This window comes from Hyperolius riggenbachi, chromosome 5 (assembly GCF_040937935.1).
Source record: "Hyperolius riggenbachi isolate aHypRig1 chromosome 5, aHypRig1.pri, whole genome shotgun sequence".
Classification (NCBI taxonomy): Eukaryota; Metazoa; Chordata; class Amphibia; order Anura; family Hyperoliidae; genus Hyperolius; species Hyperolius riggenbachi.
Window position 1 is genome coordinate 63412358 of NC_090650.1, and position 24810 is coordinate 63437167.

At 44.7% G+C, this 24810-nt stretch overlaps 1 protein-coding gene across 2 annotated transcripts; it reads left to right on the forward strand.

Moving 5' to 3' along the window:
- The first annotated feature begins 1706 nt into the window (after nucleotides 1–1706).
- On the forward strand, nucleotides 1707–24508 carry KLF6 (KLF transcription factor 6). Of its 2 annotated transcripts, XM_068238605.1 has the most exons (5): nucleotides 1707–1848; nucleotides 3091–3206; nucleotides 7337–7910; nucleotides 15423–15546; nucleotides 22566–24508. In XM_068238605.1, the coding sequence occupies exons 2-5, from the start codon at nucleotides 3105–3107 to the stop codon at nucleotides 22615–22617; spliced, it is 852 nt and encodes a 283-aa protein (XP_068094706.1). In that variant the 5' UTR covers nucleotides 1707–1848; nucleotides 3091–3104; the 3' UTR covers nucleotides 22618–24508. The 2 variants fall into 2 exon arrangements, with proteins under 2 accessions (XP_068094706.1, XP_068094704.1); XM_068238603.1 differs by lacking the exon at nucleotides 1707–1848 and having other exon boundaries at nucleotides 2756–3206.
- The last annotated feature ends 302 nt before the right edge of the window (nucleotides 24509–24810 follow it).

Genomic DNA, 24810 nt, shown 5'->3' on the forward strand with positions numbered 1-24810 from the left:
GGTATAGATGGGACTGATTCTCCCAGCAGTTTATGAATCTTTTCACAAAAGGAGTCTCTGCACTGGGTCTGGTTGCCTAGCAACAATGTAAACACATATTCAGCAGCTCAGCAGTTAGGGCTATAAAGGTGATTCCTGTTAGAAGGGGGTTATACCACTGAAAACCATGTAGGCAGCAGTTGTGGTTGTAAATGAAAGTAAAAAAAAAAATAAAAAAAAAAACACCCCTAACAAATGGATTAGCCTCCCAGTTCTTCATACCTCACTGTTTACATTACATGTTGTATTGATGAAACCATTCATTTAAAAAAAAAAAAAAACTTTTTACACTAAACGCAAAACAATGGCAAATTGAATTGAATCCCGATTGGACATGTCAGATTTCATTGGATCGTAAAATAGAATCGTAATCGAATCGCACAAAGAATCATATTGTGTAGATGGGGCTTTAGATTTACCTGCCAGATAGATAATTTCCAACATGTTGGAAATTGTCTAATATCTATCTACCGAGCAATTAGGCATTGTTCTACTCAGCAGGAGATAAACGGAAGACAATGGGCCTGAGATAATGACCAGTCTCTACAGAAAATATTATAAAGCTGGGTCTACACTGAGCGATCCGGCGGCTTAATTAGCCGCCGGATTGACTGCCGCATCCCCACACGCGCGTCGGATTTGATCCCCCCTCGTCCCAGTTATTGGCCGGGAATCGGCCGCGACGAGATCGAACCTGTTGGATCTTATCAATCGAACCGCATCAGCGGCTCGATTGAAGAGACACATCGTGCCATGTAGACCCGGCTAAACAGAAAATTGAACAGAAACTCTGAACCCTCCTCCACAGCATTCAATTCCAGGCGATCGATTGAATTCGATTGGATCAATTAAATCCAACATTTAATCCATCGTGTAAACGATTTTGGCTAGTTTTCAATGCTAATTGATCACACGATTGATCGAATCCCGATCGGACATGTCAGATTTAATCAATCACACCTGGAATTAAATGGCTTAACAGAAAAATCTAAAATAAAATTGTATGGTGTATACTAGGCATTATGGCTACAAAGAATAGAGAACTGTGCTGGGAAGGGGAGATAACAATACACAAGCTAAAATCTGATATAACCAAAAAGGGGAACTCGGGGATGAGCTGCTGCTGCTACTAGCTATGCTAGCAATTTACAAATACACTTCTCTTCTGTAGGTTTCCAGGCTAGGGGAGGGGCCGGGAGTAGAGCCACGCCTCCCACTGGAGATGAGCCTCCAGCAGCAGCAGAGAGTAAACAAGAGCGACTCCATTTTGTGAGCTGAGGGGGAGCCGGGGTGCGCGCGCATCACTCAGCAGAGCAGCAGCAGCGCGCTCCCCCCGTCCCGATAACATGAGCTGAGCGGTCCAGCAGCTAATAAGCGGAACGCTGAGTGACAGCTTCTGGCGGGAATGTGACCCCTCACACACTTCACAGCGGCGACAGACAAAATGGCGGCGGAAAGAACGCGCACATTCGGATTCACGTCGAATTCGCTTGTTACTGTACTGCGAGCCACAGCGGAATCTCTTCCACGCTGAAACACCGAGCAGCCGGGGCTGCCCGTCACACATTCCTCCCCCTCTTCAGACCCACAGGCGCTCACAGTAGTGTTGTCCGGATCATGAACGATTCGGATCTTTGATCCGAATCTATTTTATGAGTCGATCATTCGAATCATCAAAATGAGTGATTCGGATCGCAAAAGGGGCGGGGCCAGGAGCGACACGCCCCCTCTCAGCGGGCAGCGGGGTCTTGGAAGCAGAGCAGAGATGGATCGCTCTGTTGGAAGGGAGGCAGCCTTGCAGGGAGACAGGTAGATGAGAGAGAGGGGACATGGGTGCCACTGCCAGAGTGCCAGATAAGTGTAGAGCACACATACTGGCTATAACGTGCTGCCCATTATAGGCTGGCTGTTCCGTAGTGCTGCACAGTGATCACATTGGAAGCTTTTGGCTCAGCACAGCTCAGTAACTTTGCAGACAGTGTGATTGAAAGGCAATATAATCCTCCTGCGCTCGGCACTAAACAGCTGCACTTATCTTCTGGGAATGCTTTCTTTCACTGTGCGACCTTTTCTTTCAAAGTGTACAGATGAACATATAGATGAAATATATGTAAAGCATATGACTTCAGCATGTGGGTATTACGTGCAAACATTTCTGCTCTCTGCTCGTCCCTCCTCCCTTCTCTGTCCACTCCCTGCCCTCTGTCCATCTTCTCCCCTTCTCTGTGTGTCCACTCCCTCCCCTTCTCCTGTCCACAGACCTGTTCTGCTGTTCATTTCACCCCCGAATGCTTCCGGTAGTAAAATGATCCGAGATTCGGATCAAAGATCCGGATCTCTTCAATGATCCGATTCGAATCATCCGGATCATTGAAAAGATCCGAACTTCCCATCTCTAGCTCACAGCGGCCACAGACCGAACTGAAGCTGTCCCGCGATCCGCCGCTGCCTTATATACCTGGCTAAAAATAGATGGTCCCGCCTCGTCTCGGGGAGGGTGGGCCGAAATTTCGAATCCGGCCAATCGCGCAGCGCGTTAGAGAAGGCTTTCGTCACGCGAGAAGCCTCCCCGGAGCGTCGGGCTCGGCGATTGGGCGGGTCTGACATCATCGGCGCGCTCGGCCAGCGATTGGAGGCTCCTCTGAGTCGGCGTCACGGGGTCACGTGGGGGAGGAGGAGGAGGGGGAAGGCTGGCTTTGGAGGTTTGAATAGGGAAGTTTCGCAGGGGTGATTTGCAGTCACTTCAGTGTTTGCAAATATTGTCAGCAGCAGCACTGAGCGAGTCCTGAGCTCCAGGAGGAGTGTGGAGTCTTGTGTGTGTGTTTTTTTTCTTCCTCCTTTAATTGCTATGCAGTGACATTTGCATGAAAACCCTGGCGTGCTTCTCCTTCAGATCTGCTGGGATCTCTCCTCTGCAAGCTCTGGATTCTATATTCTTATTGTTATTCCTACTACAGCAGCAGCAACTGGACACTCTAGCTATATGGTAGCATTTGTATTTTTGTAGAAAACCTTTAGATCGCTTCTTAGATTTTTTATTATTATTTGTAGTTTTGCTATCAGCCATGGATGTTCTACCAATGTGCAGCATCTTCCAGGAGCTACAGATCGTGCACGACACTGGCTACTTCTCCGCTTTACCATCTCTGGAGGAATATTGGCAACAGGTAAATAGGAGCTGCTGATTGATTTTCTTTTTTTTTTGTATTCTCTAGGTGGTAAAGAGTAGATTGCATCCCAGCCAGGGTTATTGCATGCAGAATGATGTGTTTATAAAGTGCTGGCGTTTTTCTGCAGCGCTTTACGGAGTACGTTGAACGATTTGTATCGCTTGCTGTCCAGATTGAATGCCCCTGCAACTGTCGTAGTGTATTCTGCATAGAAATGCTTGCCATACGATCTAGTTTGTACAATCGTATGTTGTATATGGCCCCACAGACTGACTATAACTTACAACTAAGATTGTATGTGTGTGTGTACAGTGTAAGGGGGGGGGGGGGGGGGTTAAATATGTCAACTTGCCAGTATTTCCTTTAGGAAAGGAACCCATGCAAACATAGGGAGATGCACAAACTTCCATTAGATCTACTGTCTGGTTTGCATAGAAAAGACAATTTGGGCTACAGCAGTTAGACTTTGAATGGTTTGTCCCTATGCTTTGCTGCTATGGAGGAAGAGCAGCATTGCTGTGCATGTTGTGTAGGAGAAGCTCTGTGATTGCCAGTGACAGCTAAGTGCAGCTTCAATCAAGAGCAGCTTGGGTTTCACTAGTAACTACAGCCATTTGGCAAAACTTTGAACTTGTGTTTGGGTCCAAACTATACAGCTGGGGCTTGTCAGCTTAGCAGTGGCCTATGCCAATCACTATTCCTGCTGCTTCTTCTTCATTTTTTTTATTTACTGCGTGAAAGAACAAAGTGATGGTTATTTGGAGCAACTTTGCAACAGAGCTTGCTGACTGCTTTACTGTCTTTTTTTTTTCCCCCATTTCAGAAATATAGTATCTGCAGCAGATTATTTTTGGCCAGACATTAAGGGTTTATTTTCCTGTCCTCCACCCCCCCAAATGGTCGTCCTGGCTTTCTGACAAGCTCATGGGAATGAATGGCATGCATTCTGACAATTGAGGAACCTGGTTTACAGTACATCTAGGTTGTCTTCCCTTTGTCACTGCAGACCAAAATGAATATATTATTGGTCGAGTTTAATTCCCTTTTTTGGGGGGAGGGGGGGGGAATTGAATGCCCTTTTATTTAGACATATCAGAATGAATGACACATGTTTTGATAATCAAACTCTGTTTTAAGGAGCCCTCACAGGTTGTATGTGTCTCATCTAGTCATATCACATTGAATGTCAAGTATAATCCTCGGGAGACTTCATTTGGGGGACCCAGTGGTTCCATACCCCTCATCTAGACAGACCAGCATGAGTGCCACCTATGACAATCTCGAAAGCTAATTTTTGGGGGACCATCAAGCTGCAGACCAGGTTGTCAGATACTGTAGATTACGGTTTCACAGGTTAGTGGAAATGTTTAATGGGTCGCTGTCATCCACAATGTTTTGTGACAGTCACTAATCACCGAGACAAAAGGCTAATTCTCCTCTAACAGACCATTGTCTGGCTGACCTTTTGTATATTTTTATCCCCACTACAAACAAGCCAGACTCTGTATTATGCTCATGCTATCAGCTTGTCAAAGGCTGCAGAGTGGTCGAAGCATTGTTCTTCTGTCATGGTCACAGCATTGTCCTTGCCTGACCATATAGTTCTGTTTACTTTTTAACCATACGAATTAAGAGATCAGATGTCTGTTTGTTTAGGGAGCTGAGCACTAAAGTGTTACAACCTTCACATTCCTGCTTAATTGTATTCATCCCCCCTCCTCTCCTCCTGGCCATCAAAGAGGCAGATCTTCTTGTGTGTGAGATTGAAACTGATCTCACTAGCTTCCTCCAGGCATTTTAGATCTTGGCTCTCAGCCAACTCGCCTTCCCAGAAGCTTGCAAAGACAGTTTTCAACTATCACAAGGCCCACCGACTCCTTCTCCTCCTCGTCCATTTGCATAATGGAGAATTTAAAGCAGCTAGATTATTAAAGTTTAATAACCTCACAATCAATCGCCCCCACCCTTGTTTTTCGAGATCAATAAAATGCATTTTCTCATGTGTACAGCAAAGCAATTGTCTAATTATAGGGAAATGTAAGCATTGATTTTGTACAGTTTGCTGTTTTTTTTCTTTTTTTCCCTTCCTTTGTGCTTTGCAACGTGCAGCCAGTTGAAACTGCTCTGCAGACGAGAAGATGGTACAGTTCTAATGCTCAACTGGGAATCTCTCCGGAGACCGATAGCTAGCTGGGGAAATATGTTTGGTATTTTGATGGCTTGTGTCTGCAGGCCAGAGCACCCAGGGCCTTACAAAAATAAGCACCTGACATTTTACACAACCGACAAGAGCAACAGGATGGTCAAAAAATAAAAGCTGGATCTAGCGTACCGTCCTTTTTGTTTTGATTAAAATATGAGTCCGTGTTGTGTTACATGACTTTTGTGTTAAATTCTGAAAATAGAACGTACTTTGACCAGTCTAGTTTCTCGGTTTCTGGTGTAGCCTTTCAGAAGGAAGTCTCCTTTCTTGTTTTAGCGTGAAAGGAATGCAGATGACTCATCCAGTTTTACTATTGGCTCACACATTAAATTCTCCTCTATTGTACCATTTCCAGAAAACCCTGAAAGAGAGCTTGCTAGTAATCCTGTCACTTATAATCGGTCTTCTCTCGCTGGTGACTGTCACCCTATTCTAGTTCCTTATTTTTGCAGCTCTGGTGGCCTTCTGCAATTTGCTTTTTTTGGAAGTGTAGTGCTTCTGCAAATTCTCTTTTTGCTTTTCGCAAAAGGTCGCTTCTCGCAATTCGGTTTCTAAAGGGAAGCGTGGTTGCGTCATTGTCCGCCAGATAGACTGTTGCACATTCATAGCTGTAGTGTAATACATGAGATTGTGGCCTGCCTATAATAAGGCAAAGAGCTCTCTTCAGAATAGTGTCCGTTAGCAGCTAATCAGTAGTCATTCAGTGTGTGAATCTGATTGGTCGGTGTTACTGTAACTCTGCTCTTTGGAGTAGGTTACGCCTCTGTGGTATTCTTGGTAGACTGTCATTCATTTCAAATGTCAGGTTGGCCGCCTTCTGTGTCCTAGTTCAGAGTCTGTATGAAACAGAGGGGCCTGTTGCCTATAGCAGAATCAGATATCTGGTTGCATTTGTGAAAGGAAAGCCGTGTCCATGAAATGGGCCTCTCTCTGTCTGCATGTTGCAGGATTCTCAGCAGCTTTATGAAGGCTGGAGCAAAACTGGGATTTTTCTGCCTATACTAACCTATGAGCTATCATGTTTCATTGTCTGGGAAAATGAAAGCGGATATCTTGACACCGGGCAGCAGCATCATTTTTCCTTCTGCCTACTTTGCTTTCATTTTCTTTAATTATCCTCTCACTGTTTTGTTTATCTCAAATGGCCGTTTAAAGGGAACCTGTCACGATTAAATCATGGGGTTTTTCGAACTACTCCACATCTTTACTATTAAGAGCCATTTCATAGGAACCTCCTAACTGTATTCTCTGCATACTATTTCCATGGCAGAGGCTCACTAAAGTAGTAGGGTGAGATTAAAGGGAACTTGAAGTGAGCGGGCTATGGAGGCTGACATCTTAATTTCCTTTTACACTATTCCAGTTGCCTGGCTGTCCTGCTGGTCTGCCTCTATAATGCTTTTAGCCATAGACCTTTGAGCAAGTATGCAGATCGGATGTGTCTGACTTCTGCATGCTTGTTTCAGGTGTGCGATTCGGACACTGCTACAGCTAAATAGATCAGCAGGACTGCCAGGCAAATGGAGATGTTTGAAAGGAAATAAATATGGCGGCCATCATATCTCTGTCACTCCAGGTATCTTTTAATGGGAAGCTAGCATCCACAGGAGCATGACAATTGGTTACAAAGTCAGTGGCAGATTTCAATTGACATTTGAGATGAATGACAATCCAGTCAGAATACCACAGAGGCCTAACATTACAGTAATGTAAAGAAATACATATGATTGTCACAGTATGATTACACCATTGAAAGATGCTATCTCCTATTTGAAGGTTGCTATCTGATACTGTGCTTTACCCTCAGTTCTTTGCCAAGTTATTATCTGGTTGCTGTGGAGAACATCTCCAGCTTATCTTCATTTAGACCCTCTGCTCTTCCACGTTATTTACCATCTTTCTTTGTTTTGTTTTTCTTCTCTAGACGTGCTTGGAGCTCGAACGCTACCTACAAAGTGAACCTTGCTACGTTTCGGCCTCCGAATTTAAATTTGACAGGGAAGAGGACCTTTGGACCAAATTTATTCTGGCATGTGAGAAAAAAGATGAGCCGAATGCTCAGCTCATCTGCATCAAAACTGAGGACATGTCCGATAGTCAGAACTTAGAGACAACTAGTTTGAACTCGGACCTTAGTAGCGAATTATCCGACGGCTCTGAAGAACTTTCACCGACCACCAAATTTACCTCAGATCCGATCTGCGATATGGTGATCAAATCGGAACCCTTCAGTTCGTCAGTCACCTCCACCCCTCCTTCATCCCCAGAGCAGGGCAAGGAGTCTCCCACTCATTTGTGGAATGCTATCACTGGAGAACTCCATTCCCCTGGAAAAATGCACTCTGGTTGCTTTGGAAAGACTCTTGAACAGGGTAGTCCTATCAGCGGAGAGACCTCACCGGATGGCAGGAAACGCGTCCATAAGTGTAATTTCAATGGCTGCAAGAAAGTTTACACGAAGAGCTCGCATCTGAAAGCACATCAGAGAACCCACACAGGTCAGTGCTCGTTCGGTGATTAGGAAAGAAAAGGGGTTTGGCAGGAGGGAATCCTGTGCTGTCATGTCATTGCACAACCACAGGGTGGAAACCCAAAGTCCATTAATGATGTCATGGTAAATCCTTGTCTGGGGAAAGTCCTTCCTCATTCTTTCCTGCTGTGAGGCTGAAGCTTTTGACTACAGAGAGTTTGTCCAGGAAAAAGGAATCACAAAATGCTTACCCAGCAGGGTCTTCCTAAATCTCCATTGTCTTCTCTTCCCATGGCTTGTGTTTACAGGAAAATGATAAGGAATGAGCACAGAGAAAACAGATAAAGCTGGTCATCTATCTACAACTGTCCTAGTGGTCTCAGATTGCTTTTATTGTTGCTTTGAGAGATCTCAGATTTGCTAGTCTTGCAACTCTTATTTTCAAATGTCTCTCCAGAGAATGTGCTGGCATTGGACATTTTCCAACGTGCTGCAGGATATAAGCTTGCTGCTTCAATTCGTTTTTTGGCATGCGTATGTGCTTGTCGTCAATTTTCTACTCTGGTTATCTTAAATGGCTCTTGGTAATTTCAGATCCAATCAGACTGGGAGAACGTGCACCAGTGCACTTAGCGTCTAAGGTATGGCTGGTCATGTCCCAGTAGCCTTTTAGCCCAAGCTCCTTTATCGTTACAGCTTGAGGCAAAAGGTATCCATACATCTAGCGACTTGGCGGGCATTCGACCATCTGATTCGATAATCATAGAATCGGTGCTGCCAAGTGCATGCCCGATCACTGATGCAACTAATTTCGGGCCTAGCATGCCCATCGGACATGCTGCAAGACGTTGGACCGTCAAATCGATAATTTCTAACAGTTGTGATCAGGTTTCTGATCGATTTTGTACAGAAGTGAATGGAAAATCGATCAGGAAGAAACCTCAGTTTCCCATTTGTTTTTCCTGATCGATTTTCCATTCACTTCTGTACAAAATCAATCGGAAACCTGATCACAACTGTTAGAAATTATCGATTCGACCCATCGATCTGATGGGAAATTGCATGATGTGCGCCAGGCATTTGGAGCCAACCCTGATAGGTTAGATGATGCATGGTGTGTACCAGGCATAAATTGTCCACTCTTGATAGAAGGTACCCAATAGAATGAGATGACAGCCACCTGGTCTGACTGTATTCATACAGGTGCTGCTTGACCACCTATCTGTGGGCATCACCTTGCAAACACTGTTGGGCATGCCCTCTAGAGGACATGTTCATTGGGCAGGTTAGAAGGCCTGGCCTCGTGAGTGTTTGTATGTGTTCACTCCATTTTTGTACCCTCCGCTGAGCTAAGCATATAACTGCACTCGTGACACTCTCTTAGCTCAGGGGGTGGACAGATGAAATTGGAATCTAAAGGTGGCCATACTTGGTGGCCGATCGACCATCGGATTCAATAATTATAGAATCGGATGGAAAACTGTGCTGCCAAATGCATGCCCCTTCAACGATGTGACCAAATTTGGGCCGAGCATATCAATTGGACATGCTGCAAGACCTTGGGCCGTCATATTTGATTGCGTGCGCAGCAGTAACTGAGATTTATCCAGACGAACGTGACAAAACCCCCATCTCTACTGTCCTCCCTAATGTCAAATCTGCCCCCCCAATGTTTTACTGTACCTGTCCATTTCCACCGCTGGCTTCAGGCTTTGTCCTCATCTATACAAGCGCCCCACGTGCTTGTCTGCATACACGTGGGCGCATGTGTGATGTCACATGCGCCCCACGCTAGTCCGGTAACCACATGGGGGGGCGTGTATGGACGGAGCCAGCAGCGGACATGGACAGGTAAAGTATCAGGCACTGGCTGGGGCACATTTGATATTAGGCGAGGCAGCGGATGCATTATCACAAGGCTGACTCCTGATCAGTTTTGGCATAAAATCGATCAGGAATCTGCCTGCAGTATATGGGCAGCTAACAGATCTCTCTGATCAGATTCAATTAGAGAGAGATTTGTCTTTTGGTCGAATGTGCCCATCATCGCTAAATGTATGTCCACCTGAAAGAGCCAGCAGCAAATGTTTAATAGACCCTCATATTGTCCACTTGACACCTGAGATTTGTCCAGCCCTGATGAATCATGTGGCTGCATATCTGTGGTTACTTGTTTATCTATACATTTGTTACATTTGTTAGTGTTTTCAAATATTTGATATACAGTACATAGAACTGGTGAAATATTTCATAACTCAGGTGCCATAAAACCAATCCCAACCTCATTTGTATTTTGGGTTCTACTGTCCTTTTTATAGACTTGTTTTCCCTTTTCTCCAATATCTACTTCATTTCTCTGGAGCATTACAAGCTATGTGTAATTTTAACCTCACTGGAGTTTGTTGGGAATATGTAGTTAGTATCCTTTAAAGCAGACCTGTAATGATGGGGATTAATAATCTGTTGGCAGAAAATTAGAAAGGCATATAGAGTTTCTTGGGAACGTTTAAAGGGAACCTTAACTGAACTGGGGTAAAGAGGTTCAAATACCTGGGGCTATTACCAGCCCCCTGCAGCAGTCCTGTGCCCTCGGAGCCGCTCTGGAATCCTCCGGTCCCCCGCTGTCACTTAGTTTCGTTTTTTTTTTTTTGATGACTCACCAGTCGGCTGGCCGCCATGCGTATTATTGGACGCATTTCCTACTGCAATTAGCGCTGTTGCGGACTGCAGCGCGTACAAAAATGCGCATTGCCGCATATCTACGTGTGTGGAATGCAGCAACGCGTATTTTTGTGCGCATTGTGGTCCGCAACCGCGCTAATTGCAGTAGGGAATGCGTCCAATAATACGCATGGCGGCCGGCCGACTGGTGAGTCGTCAAAAACGAAACTAAGTGACAGCGGGGGACCGGAGGATTCCAAAGCGGCTCTGAGGGCACAGGACTGCTGCAGGGGGCTGGTAATAGCCCCAGGTAAGTGAACCTCTTTACCCCAGTTCAGTTAAGGTTCCCTTTAACGCTTGTGGTTTGCAGTACAATAATGGCAGCCTTCGTAAGTGGACTTTGGTGCACCTTCTTCCTACCAAAAGTAACCTGTGGGGAGAAATTGAGATACTTATCTCAGGTCTTTGGTCCCTGCTGATGAGCCTTGGTGGATTGAATGCAATGCACTTGGGTCACATCCTGAAATAGTGTTAAATAGCGGTCTGTCCCCTCCCTTCTGATGACTCATGCCATGCTGTCCATGTGGAAAGCAGACTGCATGAGTCATCAGAAGAAAGGGGGAGGGGGGTGAGGAGTGACCACATAGGGGGTCAGCAGCAGACAGATGTGCAGATTTTTTTTTTTTTTTGTATGGCTGGATAAGGCAGAAGAATAGGTGTTCAGGGTAAGGAACAGCTCTGCTAAAACATTTTGGCTTTAGAACATAACAATTCATTTTATGTGAATGCATTAGTGTCCATTTAACAGAAGGAGGAATTAAGACTACAAGTGAAACTAGGGTAGATTCATTAGGGGCCCGTTTCCTGCATGCAGATTCGCATAGACAATACAAGTGGATGGGCCTATTTCCACTTGTCAGGATTTCTGAGCGTTTTTCTGTGCAGAACAAATCTGCACGGTAGACCCCGCAGAATTGGCATACCGCTATGCACATCGCATACAATGTATTTAATAAGAAATTTGCATGCGTTTTCACATGTGAATTTTACTGCGAATTCACTGTGTTTTCGCATAAAATCAATGTAAAAGCACACAGGCACTGACATGGTTAAATTTGCATATTTACTAACCTATGCGAAAACGCCTGCGAATTTGCGGTAAAATTTGAATATGCGTGCGAATTCGTTTTGCGTTTTCTGCGACTAATTCGCACTGCAAAAGTGGAAACGGGCCCTAATGGCGCCCAAACATCGATATCCAGTAGATTGGATCATAAGGATTGAATCTGCCAGAGATCAAGGCCGTCTGATTGTAAAGCCAATTTCCAGCTCAGATCGATCAAACTGGTCGAAAGAGCTCCGGTTTGCAGTGGTAGTGGAGGTCCATTTCCCATGGTCCGACGGGCTCCCCCCTCATGTGTAATGTGTTAACCCATGGTGAGTGTTGAAGCAGTGCCTTGGTCACCTATCCACTTGCACGCTCCTCCTGTGTCCTGTGCTTTCTCTCCATTGCTGCTGGGTGCATGTACCATGTGACTTACAAACCTACGTGGTCACGCTCATGCCACTGTATCACAGGCAGCCTGGTGGTGATAGACAGAAGACAGCAGGAGCACGCTCGTGGACCAGTAAACTAAGCCCTGCTTCCACGCCCGCAATAAGCTTAGGGAGGGGGGGAGGTGCAATCTATGGTGGAGACCTGGTAGACCTTGGCAGGCAGCTGCACAGATTTCCAATAGATTTCACGCTGAATCTATCTATTGGAAATCTGTGCACTACACTGTCAGCAATAGCTCTTCCAACCCCCCCCCCCCCCCCCCCCCCTCCGAAATTTGATCACAGAGGAATCTATCGGGTGGTTGAATCTGCTGGCCATTTGCCAGTATATGAGCACCTTTAGGATGCGTACATACATCCAATTATACCACTTGTAGTGTCAAGAGCTTATCTATAAAATCTGTTCATAGTATTCAAAATCTGTAGCCTCTCATACTACATGGAGGTGGTGAAATTGGCCAGTCGATGGTTGTATGCACCCTTAAACATCTGCTGTTTAGTTTATACTGGAGGATCTTTTTTTCAATATGTCAATCTCAGTATTTTTTTATATCCAATAAAATGACAGCTCTGCCAGTGTTTTTACCACTTGAAAGTGTTATTGCCTATTTATTGTTGGCAACACAGCAACAGCATTAGTAATTCTAGTCTGAGGACTTCAGAGACTCGTATGAGGATGATGATTTTACAGTAGTAACTCAGACTTGTTTCCCAATAAGGCAATCTATTTGGTGCTTGGGAAAAAAAACGCATTTTCCATCAGAAGAAATAGTTTCAGGCACTTTGAAGCGGCCCTTCAGTGGACAACGTTGTCTTGCATTTTTCCCTCGTGACTCAAGTTTATTGATGTCCTGGTGGGCGGTGCTTGCAAGCAGCGCCAAGCTCGGCCCAGAGAAGCTTGCCTCCAGCATTTTGCTGCTTGCAGAAAGACTCTTTTGATGCACCTCATGAGTCATTCAGTATTGGCACCACCGTACACTAGCTGCAGTGAATGTTGATATTGAAATAAAGCTACATACATTCAAATGCTTCAAAACTTGCTAGAATCAGCAGCAGAACGTTGTCCTACCATGCTCATAAATAAGAAACGCAAAAGAAATAAGAACACATTGCTACTAGCCATTTTGAAATTTGGAGTTGTACAAAATTATATTGGCATTTTTCAGTGTTATCACGATTACAGCCGTTCCAATATTTATGGCGGCTTCAAAAACGTATAACTGTGAGTTTGTGGACCATATTTACTGGAATTCTTCCATTTCTTGTAATTGGCTTTCTGGGTTTGCACCAATGCCTCAGGTGCAACTTTGTGCATTCCACAAAATGATTGCTTAATTGCATCTATGCAGAAATACCTCAACAATGCATACCATGTGAAGCAGTGTTTCTCAACATTATAACAGCATTTTCCACTTTTCAAGAGACAGTACCGCATATTGTGAACAACCTCTCCCCTTGCTACATATCTAGTACCCCTTAATACATAGTTGTTAAGAGTACTCAATATTCGTGTGCCCATTTGTTTAAAACATTTGTTTATGCTTTTGATTACCTAAAAATACTTATTTGTTCAGACACTTTTGTGCATCCTTTTGCATATTTCAAATCCAAAAACTCATACTTAGGAATATTCAGGTACCCTCTAAACTCAGCCCAGGTACCACTGGTTGAGAACCTAATATGGAAAGCAATGCTCTAGATCAGGGGTCTCAAACTCGCGGCCCACGGGCCATTTGCGGCTCTCGATACAATGTTTTGTGGCCCTCGCCAGCAAAAGCTTCCTTATAGTTCGCTTCAGTGCTCCCAAGTAATCCGCCGCTAAACGAGGGCTGCAGAGCCCCAAAATCGCCCAAGGGGCAATCCGTCGGCATTTCCTGGAAGGGGCAGAGCTGACGTCAATCGCCGCCTCTCCCCGCCCCTCTCTGTGAAGGAAGAGTAAGAGGGGCGGGCAGAGGCGGCAATTGTGAAATTCCCTATGCGGCCCAGCCTCATCCTGACTTTGCCTCCTGCAGCCCCCAGGTAAATTGAGTTTGAGACCCCTGCTCTAGATCAAGGGTCCCCAAACTATCCCTACTATATATAACTGATCTTGACCAAGTTCACAGAAGCTCAGTTACAGTCTACACTGCATCTAAAGTAAGCACCCTTCAATCCCTGTAGCAGGAAGCAACACTGCAAGCTTATTTTCTGTTTTGAAGCTAAAATGCTTAATAACTCTTTCCCTTGGGTGGTGGTCACATGATTGTGACTACAGGAAGTGCATGTTTGGAAAGGACTTTCCCATCTGTTGATGAATGCACTTGAGTCTGTATTGCTATGTGAATTATGCAGTATGAAGTGCAGGTCATTTATTTTAGATACAGCATATGTGCCGTCTAGTTGAGCTTTGATGTCACCGAAATGGGCAATATTCACTCCTGACATATAGATTCCTTTAATGAGGTCTAGTCAAAAGAAGGGTTACACAGTCATTGATGGGTCAATTCTACCAGCAGTCATTGCTCCACATGCATAATACAGACAATCAGTTTGGCAATCAGTGCACTGAGCCTCACATGTTAAGCTGGTTTGGATTATCTTGCCAGCGTGTGGCAGCATAAATCTAATTAGAGAGTTCAGACTGCACTTAAACACCTGGTTCAGTGGCTGAATGATTTCTATATACCTGCATGCCTTGATGGGTCCAAGCATGTTCATCACTATGAGGGTGGGGGGGGGTCAAGAAGAGTGCAGTGTACAGTGGCTTATTGTAGAAAGTTAACAGTACCAACTGGGTGGGAAAGTCTCTAGCATGCCAATGGGAGGAGGGATCAGTATGAACTAGGGATGCCTCTATGCCACTTCAGCAAAACCATTCAACTGGTCAACAATTGTCTTGAGTCTGCATAGATTAGCATGTTACCATCTAATTTAGCTGTAGTGAATGTGATGGGGACTTTTTTTGTTTTTGTTTTCTTTGTTTTTTACAGTCATTAACAAAGCACTCTTTATTGCATTGCCGTTTACTTTCCCCAGGACTGGGGTGATTTGCAAGTTTACTTTATGACAGCCCTACTGAGGATGACAAATATTGATTCCATTGTGGTTTGTTTATCGAGGCGCCCAATAGAAGCACTCTAGATTGCACAATGTAAACCAGGCCCTTGCCCATTTGCACAGAATCCAGACCATGCGTTGGCACCGCAAGCCTTGACACTGCACATAAAGGGAATCTAGATTAATCTAATCTAAAGCACATTTTGTTATTTCACTTCTGTTGCTTGCCTGGATTACAGTGGACAAAAAACCTAAATGTGTTTTTATTGTGATGCTGTCTTTGCAGGAGAGAAGCCTTACAGGTGTTCGTGGGAGGGCTGTACGTGGCGTTTTGCACGAAGCGATGAACTGACCAGACACTTCCGAAAGCATACCGGTGCCAAGCCATTTAAGTGCACACATTGCGACAGGTGAGCTTTTAATCTGCTTCTTTCTAACTGGTGCAGAGGTGTCTTTATTCTTTTATGTGTTTTCCATTTCTGTGCTATGTTACTGTGTTCAATTTAAAGTGTACCTGAGCTGAAAGAGAACCCGAGGTGGGGATCATACAAAGAAATCTATACACAGAGGCTGGGTCTGGCTATAGTGCCCAGCCTCTGTTGCTAGTTGAATCCCCGCTAAGTCCCCCATGCGCTCCGCTCTCCCCCATAAATTACAGCCGCGCTGGCGACACGCAGCGGGCTGTATTTACCTCACTAGTGTCACTCACGGTGCTCCCACGCCTCCTGCAGAGCGCCAGTCCCCGCCCACGTCCCTTCCCTCGTCGCTGATTGGAGGGAAGGGACGCGGGCGGGGACCGGCGCTCTGCAGGAGGCGGGTGGAAGCGGCGTGAGTGACATTAGTAAGGTAAACATTGCCCGAGAGTGCGGCCGTGATTTAGGGGGGAGAGCGGAGCGCAGGGGGCACTTAGGGGGGATTCAACTAGCAACAGAGGCTGGGCACTATAGCCAGACCCAGCCTCTGTGTATAGATTTCTTTGTACGATCCCCACCTCGGGTTCTCTTGAAGTTTGCGTACAAAATCACATACTTGCCTAAGATGGAAGCCTCTGGATCCTGTAGAGGCTTCCCACGGCATCCTCCGGCCCCCCCTTGCCACTCCAAAGATTACAGACAAGGGGTTGTTGGCAATTGGGGCTGGGCTCCTGTTCAAGCGCAAGCTCAGCCATACTGCACCTGAGCGAGTATGGCGGCGTCTGCACAGTAAGCCGGAGCTGCTCATGACACAACCGGCTCTGTGCTACTGTGCAGGCGTGGCTGTGCAGCTGCAGCATGGCCGCACTCATGCTGGAAGAGGATCAGCTGGAGCATCCTGGGCAGCGGTGGAGGACCAGAGGACAGCGCGGAAAGCCTCTGGGGAATCCAGAAGCAGGGCTGTGGAGTTGGTACAAAAATCATCCAACTCCTCAGTTTATGAAACCACCAATTCCAGGTACCCAAGATAGCTCAGATTCCAACCCTTGGAGTCTAAGGGCCCTTTTCCACTAGCGCGTTTGCGCTAGCTGAATCGCAAAACCGCTAGCGATTTTACAATCGCTACGGTTTGCTTTTTAACATAGGAATCGCGGTATGTCATTTCCACTACCGCAATTCGTTTTTTACTTGATCGCGATCGCGCCGCGGAGCGACTTCTGCCGCGATTTTGCTATGCAGTGCATAGCATAGCAAAATCGCGGCCGCAAACGTGGGGAAAACGGCGGAATTGCGATTCAGCAATCGCTAGCGTTCAGCGCGAACGCTAGCGACTGCTAGTGGAAAAGGGCCCTAAGGGTTGGAATCTGAGCTATCTTGTGTACTCGGAATTGGTGGTTTCATAAACTGAGGAGTTGGATAAGGCTTAGACTAATTCTTACCAGGGCTGTGGAGTCGGTACAACAATCATCCGACTCTTCAGTTTATGAAACCTCCGACTTTAGGTATCAAAAAAAATTGTCCGACTCCACAGCCCTGTCCAGAAGCTTTCCTCTCCTTAGGTACGTTTTTTTTTTTTTTCTTCTTTTGGCCTCAGGTTCTCTTTAACTTTGTGTATCTGTCTGTTAGCGCTGTACCCTTTTAGCTCCTCTTTCATTTAGGCCTTTCTTTTTGCTGATTTAAGTTTCCAAACAAAATGGCTTCTATCAGGTGTTCAACTGTGTTTTTTTTTATTTTTTTTATTATTATGTAAGGAATAAAAGGGAAACCGAGGTCCTTTTTTAAAATGAGCTTTTATGTAAATGAAGCATCTGAGCGTATAGAAAATGTGATTAAAAGGAAAATAATAAAACGGAGTTGTGTAACTGGTGTTTTTTCAATTTTTTTTCGATTAAAGTGTTTTTCAATTCCCTGTGGCACTGACATTTTTCTTCAATATCTCAGTCTTTGTGAAAAAGTACCCAGATTTTCATCTGGGACTTTCAATACCAGAGTCCAAAGATAGGGGCGCACTTTCAATACCTGCCGCCCAGAAAGAACATTATTTGTACAGACACTGATTGGGCACTCTGTTCTGTCCTATGGAGAGAAGTCCCCCGCTGTGTAAAAAAAAAAAAAGTGGAACATTTCGTACTGCTGCTAGTATATGGATACATACTGTAATGTAGAGTTGGTGGTAACACTCACAGGTGGATGGCTCCACTACACATCATGGGAAATATTCAGATAGTCTAGTCAGCACATGTGTGTATTTTTGTTTTTCTTGATCCACAACTGGTTTCAATCTGTACACTCATCTGCCCAATTAATTTAAAAGGCTGTAGAGACCAACACCGGTCATTGATTCCTGTATTCTAATACCTTTGCAGTAGACATAGGAAAAATAGCTGCCAGTACATCAGTCCCTTACTGGGACCCATTCTCTGCTGCTGTGTCAGTTCATTTAAATACTATGTAGGCACATTTGGGTTCATCCCTAGGGGAGCTGTTGTTGGATCTACAGCATCACCATAGGTGGATTAAAGTCTGACACTTTGATCCTCTCTGGCACCATTGAATTATGCTGGTGTGCATGTCATGGGGGCGGAGCTACAGTGCATGAGCTAGCCCCATCCGCCTGATGGTGGGATGCCTTCTTGCTCTTGTACGAGGTGGTAGAGACCCTCTGAATACCCACCACCACTAGCCCTCACTGGATCACACAGGTCCCCCAACCCTACCCAAAATAGTGGTCACTGTTTGGTGATCCAACATGACTGATCACGAAGCATGCTGTCATTAGTATACTTGAACTCTCACAATATTTCTTTCCACAATCTACTGTATATTCTGGCACCTGAGTAACCCCTCATTTGTGCCTTTTCCAGTGCATTGTTCCTACTCACAGTGCATTTAGAATCTGAATGGGATGACCAGCAACATCCATTGATCTCCTCCAATCATAGCCCTAGAAATCTCACCATTAGCAATACCTACATTTTTATGGCTGGTGCAGATAGCTGCGCTGCTGCTACATTCATCTAAAGAGCTAGGATTGAGAGCCCGGATCTACGTGTGCCAGGTAGAGTCTTCCATAGTAAAGCTGTAGCTTAGAAAACCGCAATGAAAACCATTTCTTGTAAGTGGCTGTTGGGTGTCAGCCTGTCCACATGGAAAGCAATAATGTTCAATTTCTGTGATTAGAGATGCAATTTTAAATGCATTTTGCATCATGAACTTCTCTTTTCAATGAGGTTGATTTACTGGTTCAGGACCACGGTAAGTAGAATATAATGCTTTCTAACTCTGATGCGGCGTAGATTCTGCACTGCGGATTACCGTGGTCCTGAGCCAATCTGCCTCTGGAAATGCTTCCTCCTGTTTGGTCAGGAGCTGTTTTCATTGGCTCCTGACCCGATCAATGTGAGACATCACAGTAATTGGTAAGGGAAAAAAAGCCTATGGTCCGTAAAGGTCGACTACCAGGTAGTAGACGTTTGTAACGCTCACCTAGAACATGGGGGTTACTAAAAATATCTACCAGTTAGTGGTCATGGGACCTGAAGCAAAACTTGCCATACATTCATATGCCCTGGCTCAGGCTGGAAACTTACCAACCCAGTAGCAGAAAGTGACCTTTCTTTCTTTTTTTTTTTTTGGGGGGGGTGTCCCTTATAGAAATTGCTCTGGTTTGTTGGCTCAAATACGGTCTCCAGTGTTCTATGAATTTGGCCATACACCTATAGATATGTGGCAGATCACATACATGCTAGCTACATGATATTTACCATTTTGATCCAGCAAAAATTGCCCCAAATATTAGTAGAAATGTGATTTAATATCGATCACACTGTCTCTAGCTTTGTGTTACTCAATGCCATACTAAGCTAAACGGCACCTGATACAGATCTGCAACACACACACACCTGAATTCCCACTAATCAATTCAATCCGATTAATGGAATCGATCTGATTACATGAATCTGCCATTAATGGGCACGACCAATCGATCTCCACAGCAATCGGAAACGATCTGCCGTGGGATTGTATCATTAATGGCCATCTAAACCGTGTATGCCCCTACCCCTATTCTCTGTATATCACAACTATTCCTGGTCACTGAAGTGAGTCCAAACTCTTAAAAAAAAATAGCAACAAATGTATCCGAAGGTGAGGCAGGTACTATAAATACACAACGCGAATCACTGGGACATGTTGAGGTTTCCAAAGCACGTGCTTATCTTAATTAAGAACGTTCCTCTTTCGTAGCTCGGAAAAAAGAGCTTTGTTTGTTTTGATATCATTAGAGACTGCAAGCCGAACAAAGGGCGTAGTGTTTTTCATCAAACAGAATTGATCTGGGAAACCTGAATGAGAATGGAAGCACAGCTTGAGAAGGCAATGAAGAAGACCTTTTATAATCTGCAAATATGGCTGCCCCCACTGTGACATGTACCTCACTGGTTCATGTGAAACGTGCACTTAGTGATAGATCCACTTCGCATTAGAAGCTTCAGCTGGAAGACCATGATCTTGCTTTGAAGGCTCTTATAATGGCCTAGTCATCCCAGTCTGCCTACAGCTGCTTTAGTTCAGTATGGAAAGTAAAAGCTGGAATCTGGCCACAGCTGAGATCATGAGCAGTTATCATCCAGTTCTTTAAAGATTTCCCCATTCTTATTTCTCGTACGTCATGTTTGAGAACTAGTTTCCTGGAAGGCAAAGTGCCACCTCATGTGATGTCTATCTCCTGACTTTTATACTGGTTTTGCCTTCCATCCTTTTTTTCGTTTTGATCTTTGTTTTTTTTTTTTTATGCCGGCTACTGGGATGAGGTGCAGCTATGCTGACCTGTCACTTCAGAGCTGTTCGGACTCCTGTAGGTATTCCAGGCGTGCGATCTAAACCCCTGATCTACTTACTCCAGTTAGGGTCAGTGGTTGAGAATGTATTGGGCCCTGTTTTACACTTACAGTGGGGCATTGCGACATAACTGATGCATTTTAACATGGAAAGTGGCACTGCCATTAAAACCTGTGTGATGTTCACTGTGTGTCCAGTGCAGTGCGATCTAATGGAGTGTGGTATCCCAGCATACAGTGCGTTACCGCACAACATGCGTGGTGACTTTCCGTTGAACCTCGTTCAGACTATACACGCTGCCGTGCGCATTTTGGCAGCGCGTATAGTGTGCGACGCGCAAGAACGGTAGAAGGGCATAGACAGCCCTTCTACCGTTCCCATCATATGCGCTGCGTGGCAGCGCGATTGCGCTATCGCGTGCTGCACGCATTTTTGGTAATAGCAGCGCAGATCCCATTCATTGTAATAAATGGGATCTGCAGCGCAGATGACGTGCGATCGGACGCGTTGCGTTCCGATCGCACATCCATCTGCGTTAAATAATGTGAACGAGGCCTAAGCATCACAGTATGCGACGCAATGCGCATTATGTGCGGTCTGACTTTTCCATTGACCAAAAATGTATCCTCTACAGCTGGGATATGTTAACAATCTGCCCTGCTGGATCTCTGAATGGGTGCTATTTTTGTACACTTAAGTTTTGCTGACTGCTTATGCTTTACTTGTCTCCCCCCCCCCCCCCCCCCCTTCCTCCTTTAAACAGAACAGGCTGTAGCCAAGCAATGAGTCTGTACAGCACTTATTTCAAAAACTGCCATACCAATTATTACTTAACAGTGAGATATAGAGAATATTTTGTAGATTTACAAGCAAGCTATTTTTTGTGAATAAAAGATGGCAATCTCTGCATCCCACTCACTACAGGTATCCATGGCAAAACTGCTGCTTTGCACCTTGCAAGTTCATCCGCAGAGCTATAGGAATGCATATCTTCCACTAATGGGGAGGGAAAAAATTGCTGAAACAGCTGTCCGCAAGTTAGACTATATGGCTCTATACATTTTAATAGCCATGCTATAAACCTGCAGCTCCCGATGTATGCTTACGATTTTGGGTACATAAAGGAATGATTTGCATAGCCGTTTGTTTTGCTGAAATGATGCATCATGGGAGTATCCTCTGAGCTTGCCAATACATTCTGTAAAATGCTGTACTTCATTTGTTTAGTAACTGGGAGGAGGATGGGGAATGGGCTGTTTTTGTTGCCTGGAGTTCAGCAGGAAACTTAAAGTGACAGAAATATGCAAGCTGCCATTGTTATCCCTTTTTAGAAGGGAAGTATAAAACCTGTACAAATTACTTGGATATTTTAGGCTTGACTAGTTTGCATTGTACACCTGAAACAAGCATGCAGCCAGAGACATCAGAACAACTGCATATAGTTTGTAGATCAATGTTATCCAAAACTATTAAAATATAATCTGCACAACAATTAGCATCCTTTAAGCTAACCCTATGTCTGCTTCCATGAAAGCAGGAAGTAGACACATTGCAGATGTATTGCAAGATTTGCATCAGCTGTAACAAAGAAATGTTTTTTCTTTAAAGGTTATTATGCTGTTGAGAATTTTTTTTTATTTTTTTTTAAGAGCAGAGAAGTTCTGAGTTCAGGTCCACTTTAAAGGACAACTGAAGAAAGAGGTAAATGGAGGCTGCCATGTTTATCTCCTTTTAAGCAATACCAGTTGCCTGGCAGCCCTGCTCATCCTCTGCCTCTAATACTATTAGCCATAGCCCCTGAACAAGCATGCAGCAGATCAGGTGTTTCAGACTTTAAAGTCAGATCTGACAAGACTAGCTGCATGCTTGTTTCTGGTGTTATTCAGATACTTCAGAGAAATAGACCAGCAGGGCTGCCAGGCAACTAGTATTGATTAAAAGGAAATAAATATGGCAGCCTCTGTATAACTCTTACTTCAGGTCCCCTTTAACAGTTCCTGTAAAAGTAAATTTTCCTTTCTGCCACCACTTTGCTGTAAGAACAAGTTCACCTGTCTGACTCACAAAGTAGGCAATTCTCGTTTGACTTGTATTTTTGCTTTCTGCGTAGCTTGCAAAACTGCAGCTGTATAATCATGAAGGCATTTTCTAAGCATGTCGTCTTTCTCTCCTCACAGGTGTTTCTCCAGATCAGATCACCTGGCTCTGCACATGAAGCGACACATATGAATGAATGCAGAAGTCACGAAGTTTTAGAGCGACTTCAAGGTTCAATTGCCTTGTGCGAGAGGGATGCGAGTTCCAGCCAAAGCATGCCAGTTTGCACCCTAACCAGTTGCCTTCAAGACCTCACCTTCTCCAAGAGGCTTTGCAGGGCTTACCAATCGTGTGAGAGGCGGCATAGCCACCATACAGTGCTACTTCTGGAGCTGACCCCGGGCCTGTGCACTATTGGTGCTTAATCTTCTGAGTGGCTTCCCTAAGCCCGTCGCCGTGAGCATGTGCACTGAGAATGTTAATGACTGGGTGACTGAATGGTGTCGAGGAGCCAATGTCTGAATGTGGAACATCTTGTTTTTATTTTTTCGTTTCTGTTATGGTTGAGTTCAGTTGCGAGGGATTAGGACAAAAAAAAATCAAAAATAATTAAAAAATGGTTTGAATGTTTGTATGCTATGGCATACTTTTGTTATATGGGACAACCATCCATCATCCTGCCTCTGTGGCGGAGGGGGCGCGAAGCTTTCTCCGAGCGGGCGGATGATCCCTTTCCTGTGTGAGAGGTGCTTTTGTTGTCTGGTGCAGCTATTTAAACGTGCAATGTGTCAAGTAGCTCGTTTTTGCTACAACGATCGTTTGTAATCCATTGTATAAGCTGTGTATCTACCAATTATAACACAACTATAACTTCATTATAATAGAAAAACAAAAAAAAAAGGTATTGCATGGATCAGGGAGAAATGTGTACGCTTCTCCATTCTTTAATCAGGACTGCAGTTATGATTCCAGTTGAGAGCAGCTAAAATACAATTGGTCTGTTGTTACATTACTTATGTATAGAAATGGAAAAAAAAAAAAAAAAAAAAACACAAAAAAAAAGTGGGAAAAACCACTATAGCTTATACTGATTTTTCTCATGCAGCTAATTTTTCTATTATTTATGCCTTGAGGACTAATTTCCGGTTTTCTAGCTGTTAACGCACTGTTGACCTTAAAAATGGTGCCTTATGCAAGTGGCCTTCTCCTGTAATAGGTGGGGGTCTGATACAGGGGTTTAAGTGATGTTAAGCTTACTTAAGGCTCTGTTGTCACCCTAGAGTGTAACTATTTTTTTTATTTTTTTCCCCCTTTTTTTTTTTTTTTTCATGCCTGGACTGATTTAATACTATGTTGTATGTACATTTCTAAAGTATTTGCTTACAGTCAGATACCTTTGGCCTGTAGTACTGGAGGAAAAGATTTGAGGAGATTGTCTAATCAGATTCCTGCTGTTGTCTCTTCTGAGTACTAGATTAAATCTCGTTACCATTAAGCCTCATACACTAGGTAGAATTTTTCCATCAGATCGACTTGTGATCTGATAAGAAATTGCATCGTGTAGCCGTCCAGATTGTTCCTAATTGATTTTGCATTAACTACCCAAAATCGATTTTGGAATCAGACCAGTTAGAAATTATCTGGTTGATCTGATGGAAATTGTACCATGTGCACCCAGCTTAAGGTCCCTATGCATGCTAGATTTAAGTTAGCTGAGGTGGCCAATAAAGACCGCCTCTGCAGACAATCGCGTGTGCATACAGCAGGTCCTGACTGTTGCCCGGCCAATTCGGTCGACCGCTTTGTTCACCCCCGTCATATGACATCAGATCTGCACCGCTCTGTCAACCTTTCATCTACCACCCCCCTATCCACAACACACACACACCCCCCACCCATATAATCTGGCATGTGTACAGCAGGCCCCCGACTGTTGCCCAACCAATTCGGCCAACAGCTTTGTTCACCCCCCCCCCTCCCGTCATACATCACATCTGCACCGCTCTGTCGACCTTTTATCTGGAACCCCCCATCCTCAACACCCACCCTCCCCATCATATGATATCACATCTGCCCTGCTCTGTTGACCGTTTATTTCCCCCCCCCCCCCCCCCCCCCACCAATATAATCTGGCATGTGTACAGCAGGCCCTGACTGTTGCCCTGTCAATTCGGCCGACCGCTTTCCATATAACATCACATCGGCACCGCTCAGTCGACCTTTCCTCAAGCACACCCACCCCCCACATTGCAGCAGAACGCTTTGTTAGCCTGCAGGCATGATGACATCCATCAAGCATGTGTATCGGCCTATAGGTTATCTCTCCAATCTTTATTCCTCGTAGGTCCCATAAACAATGGCCTGTATGTTCTGTCCAACTTCTTT

Excerpts from the sequence above, each read along its gene's own strand:
- KLF6 (XM_068238605.1), top strand. The coding sequence starts at position 3,105 with ATGGATGTTCTACCAATGTGCAGCATCTTCCAGGAGCTACAGATCGTG. Across the intron at positions 3,207-7,336 it reads TGGAGGAATATTGGCAACAG|ACGTGCTTGGAGCTCGAACG; the intron begins GTAAATAGGAGC and ends TTTCTTCTCTAG. Across the intron at positions 7,911-15,422 it reads ACATCAGAGAACCCACACAG|GAGAGAAGCCTTACAGGTGT; the intron begins GTCAGTGCTCGT and ends CTGTCTTTGCAG.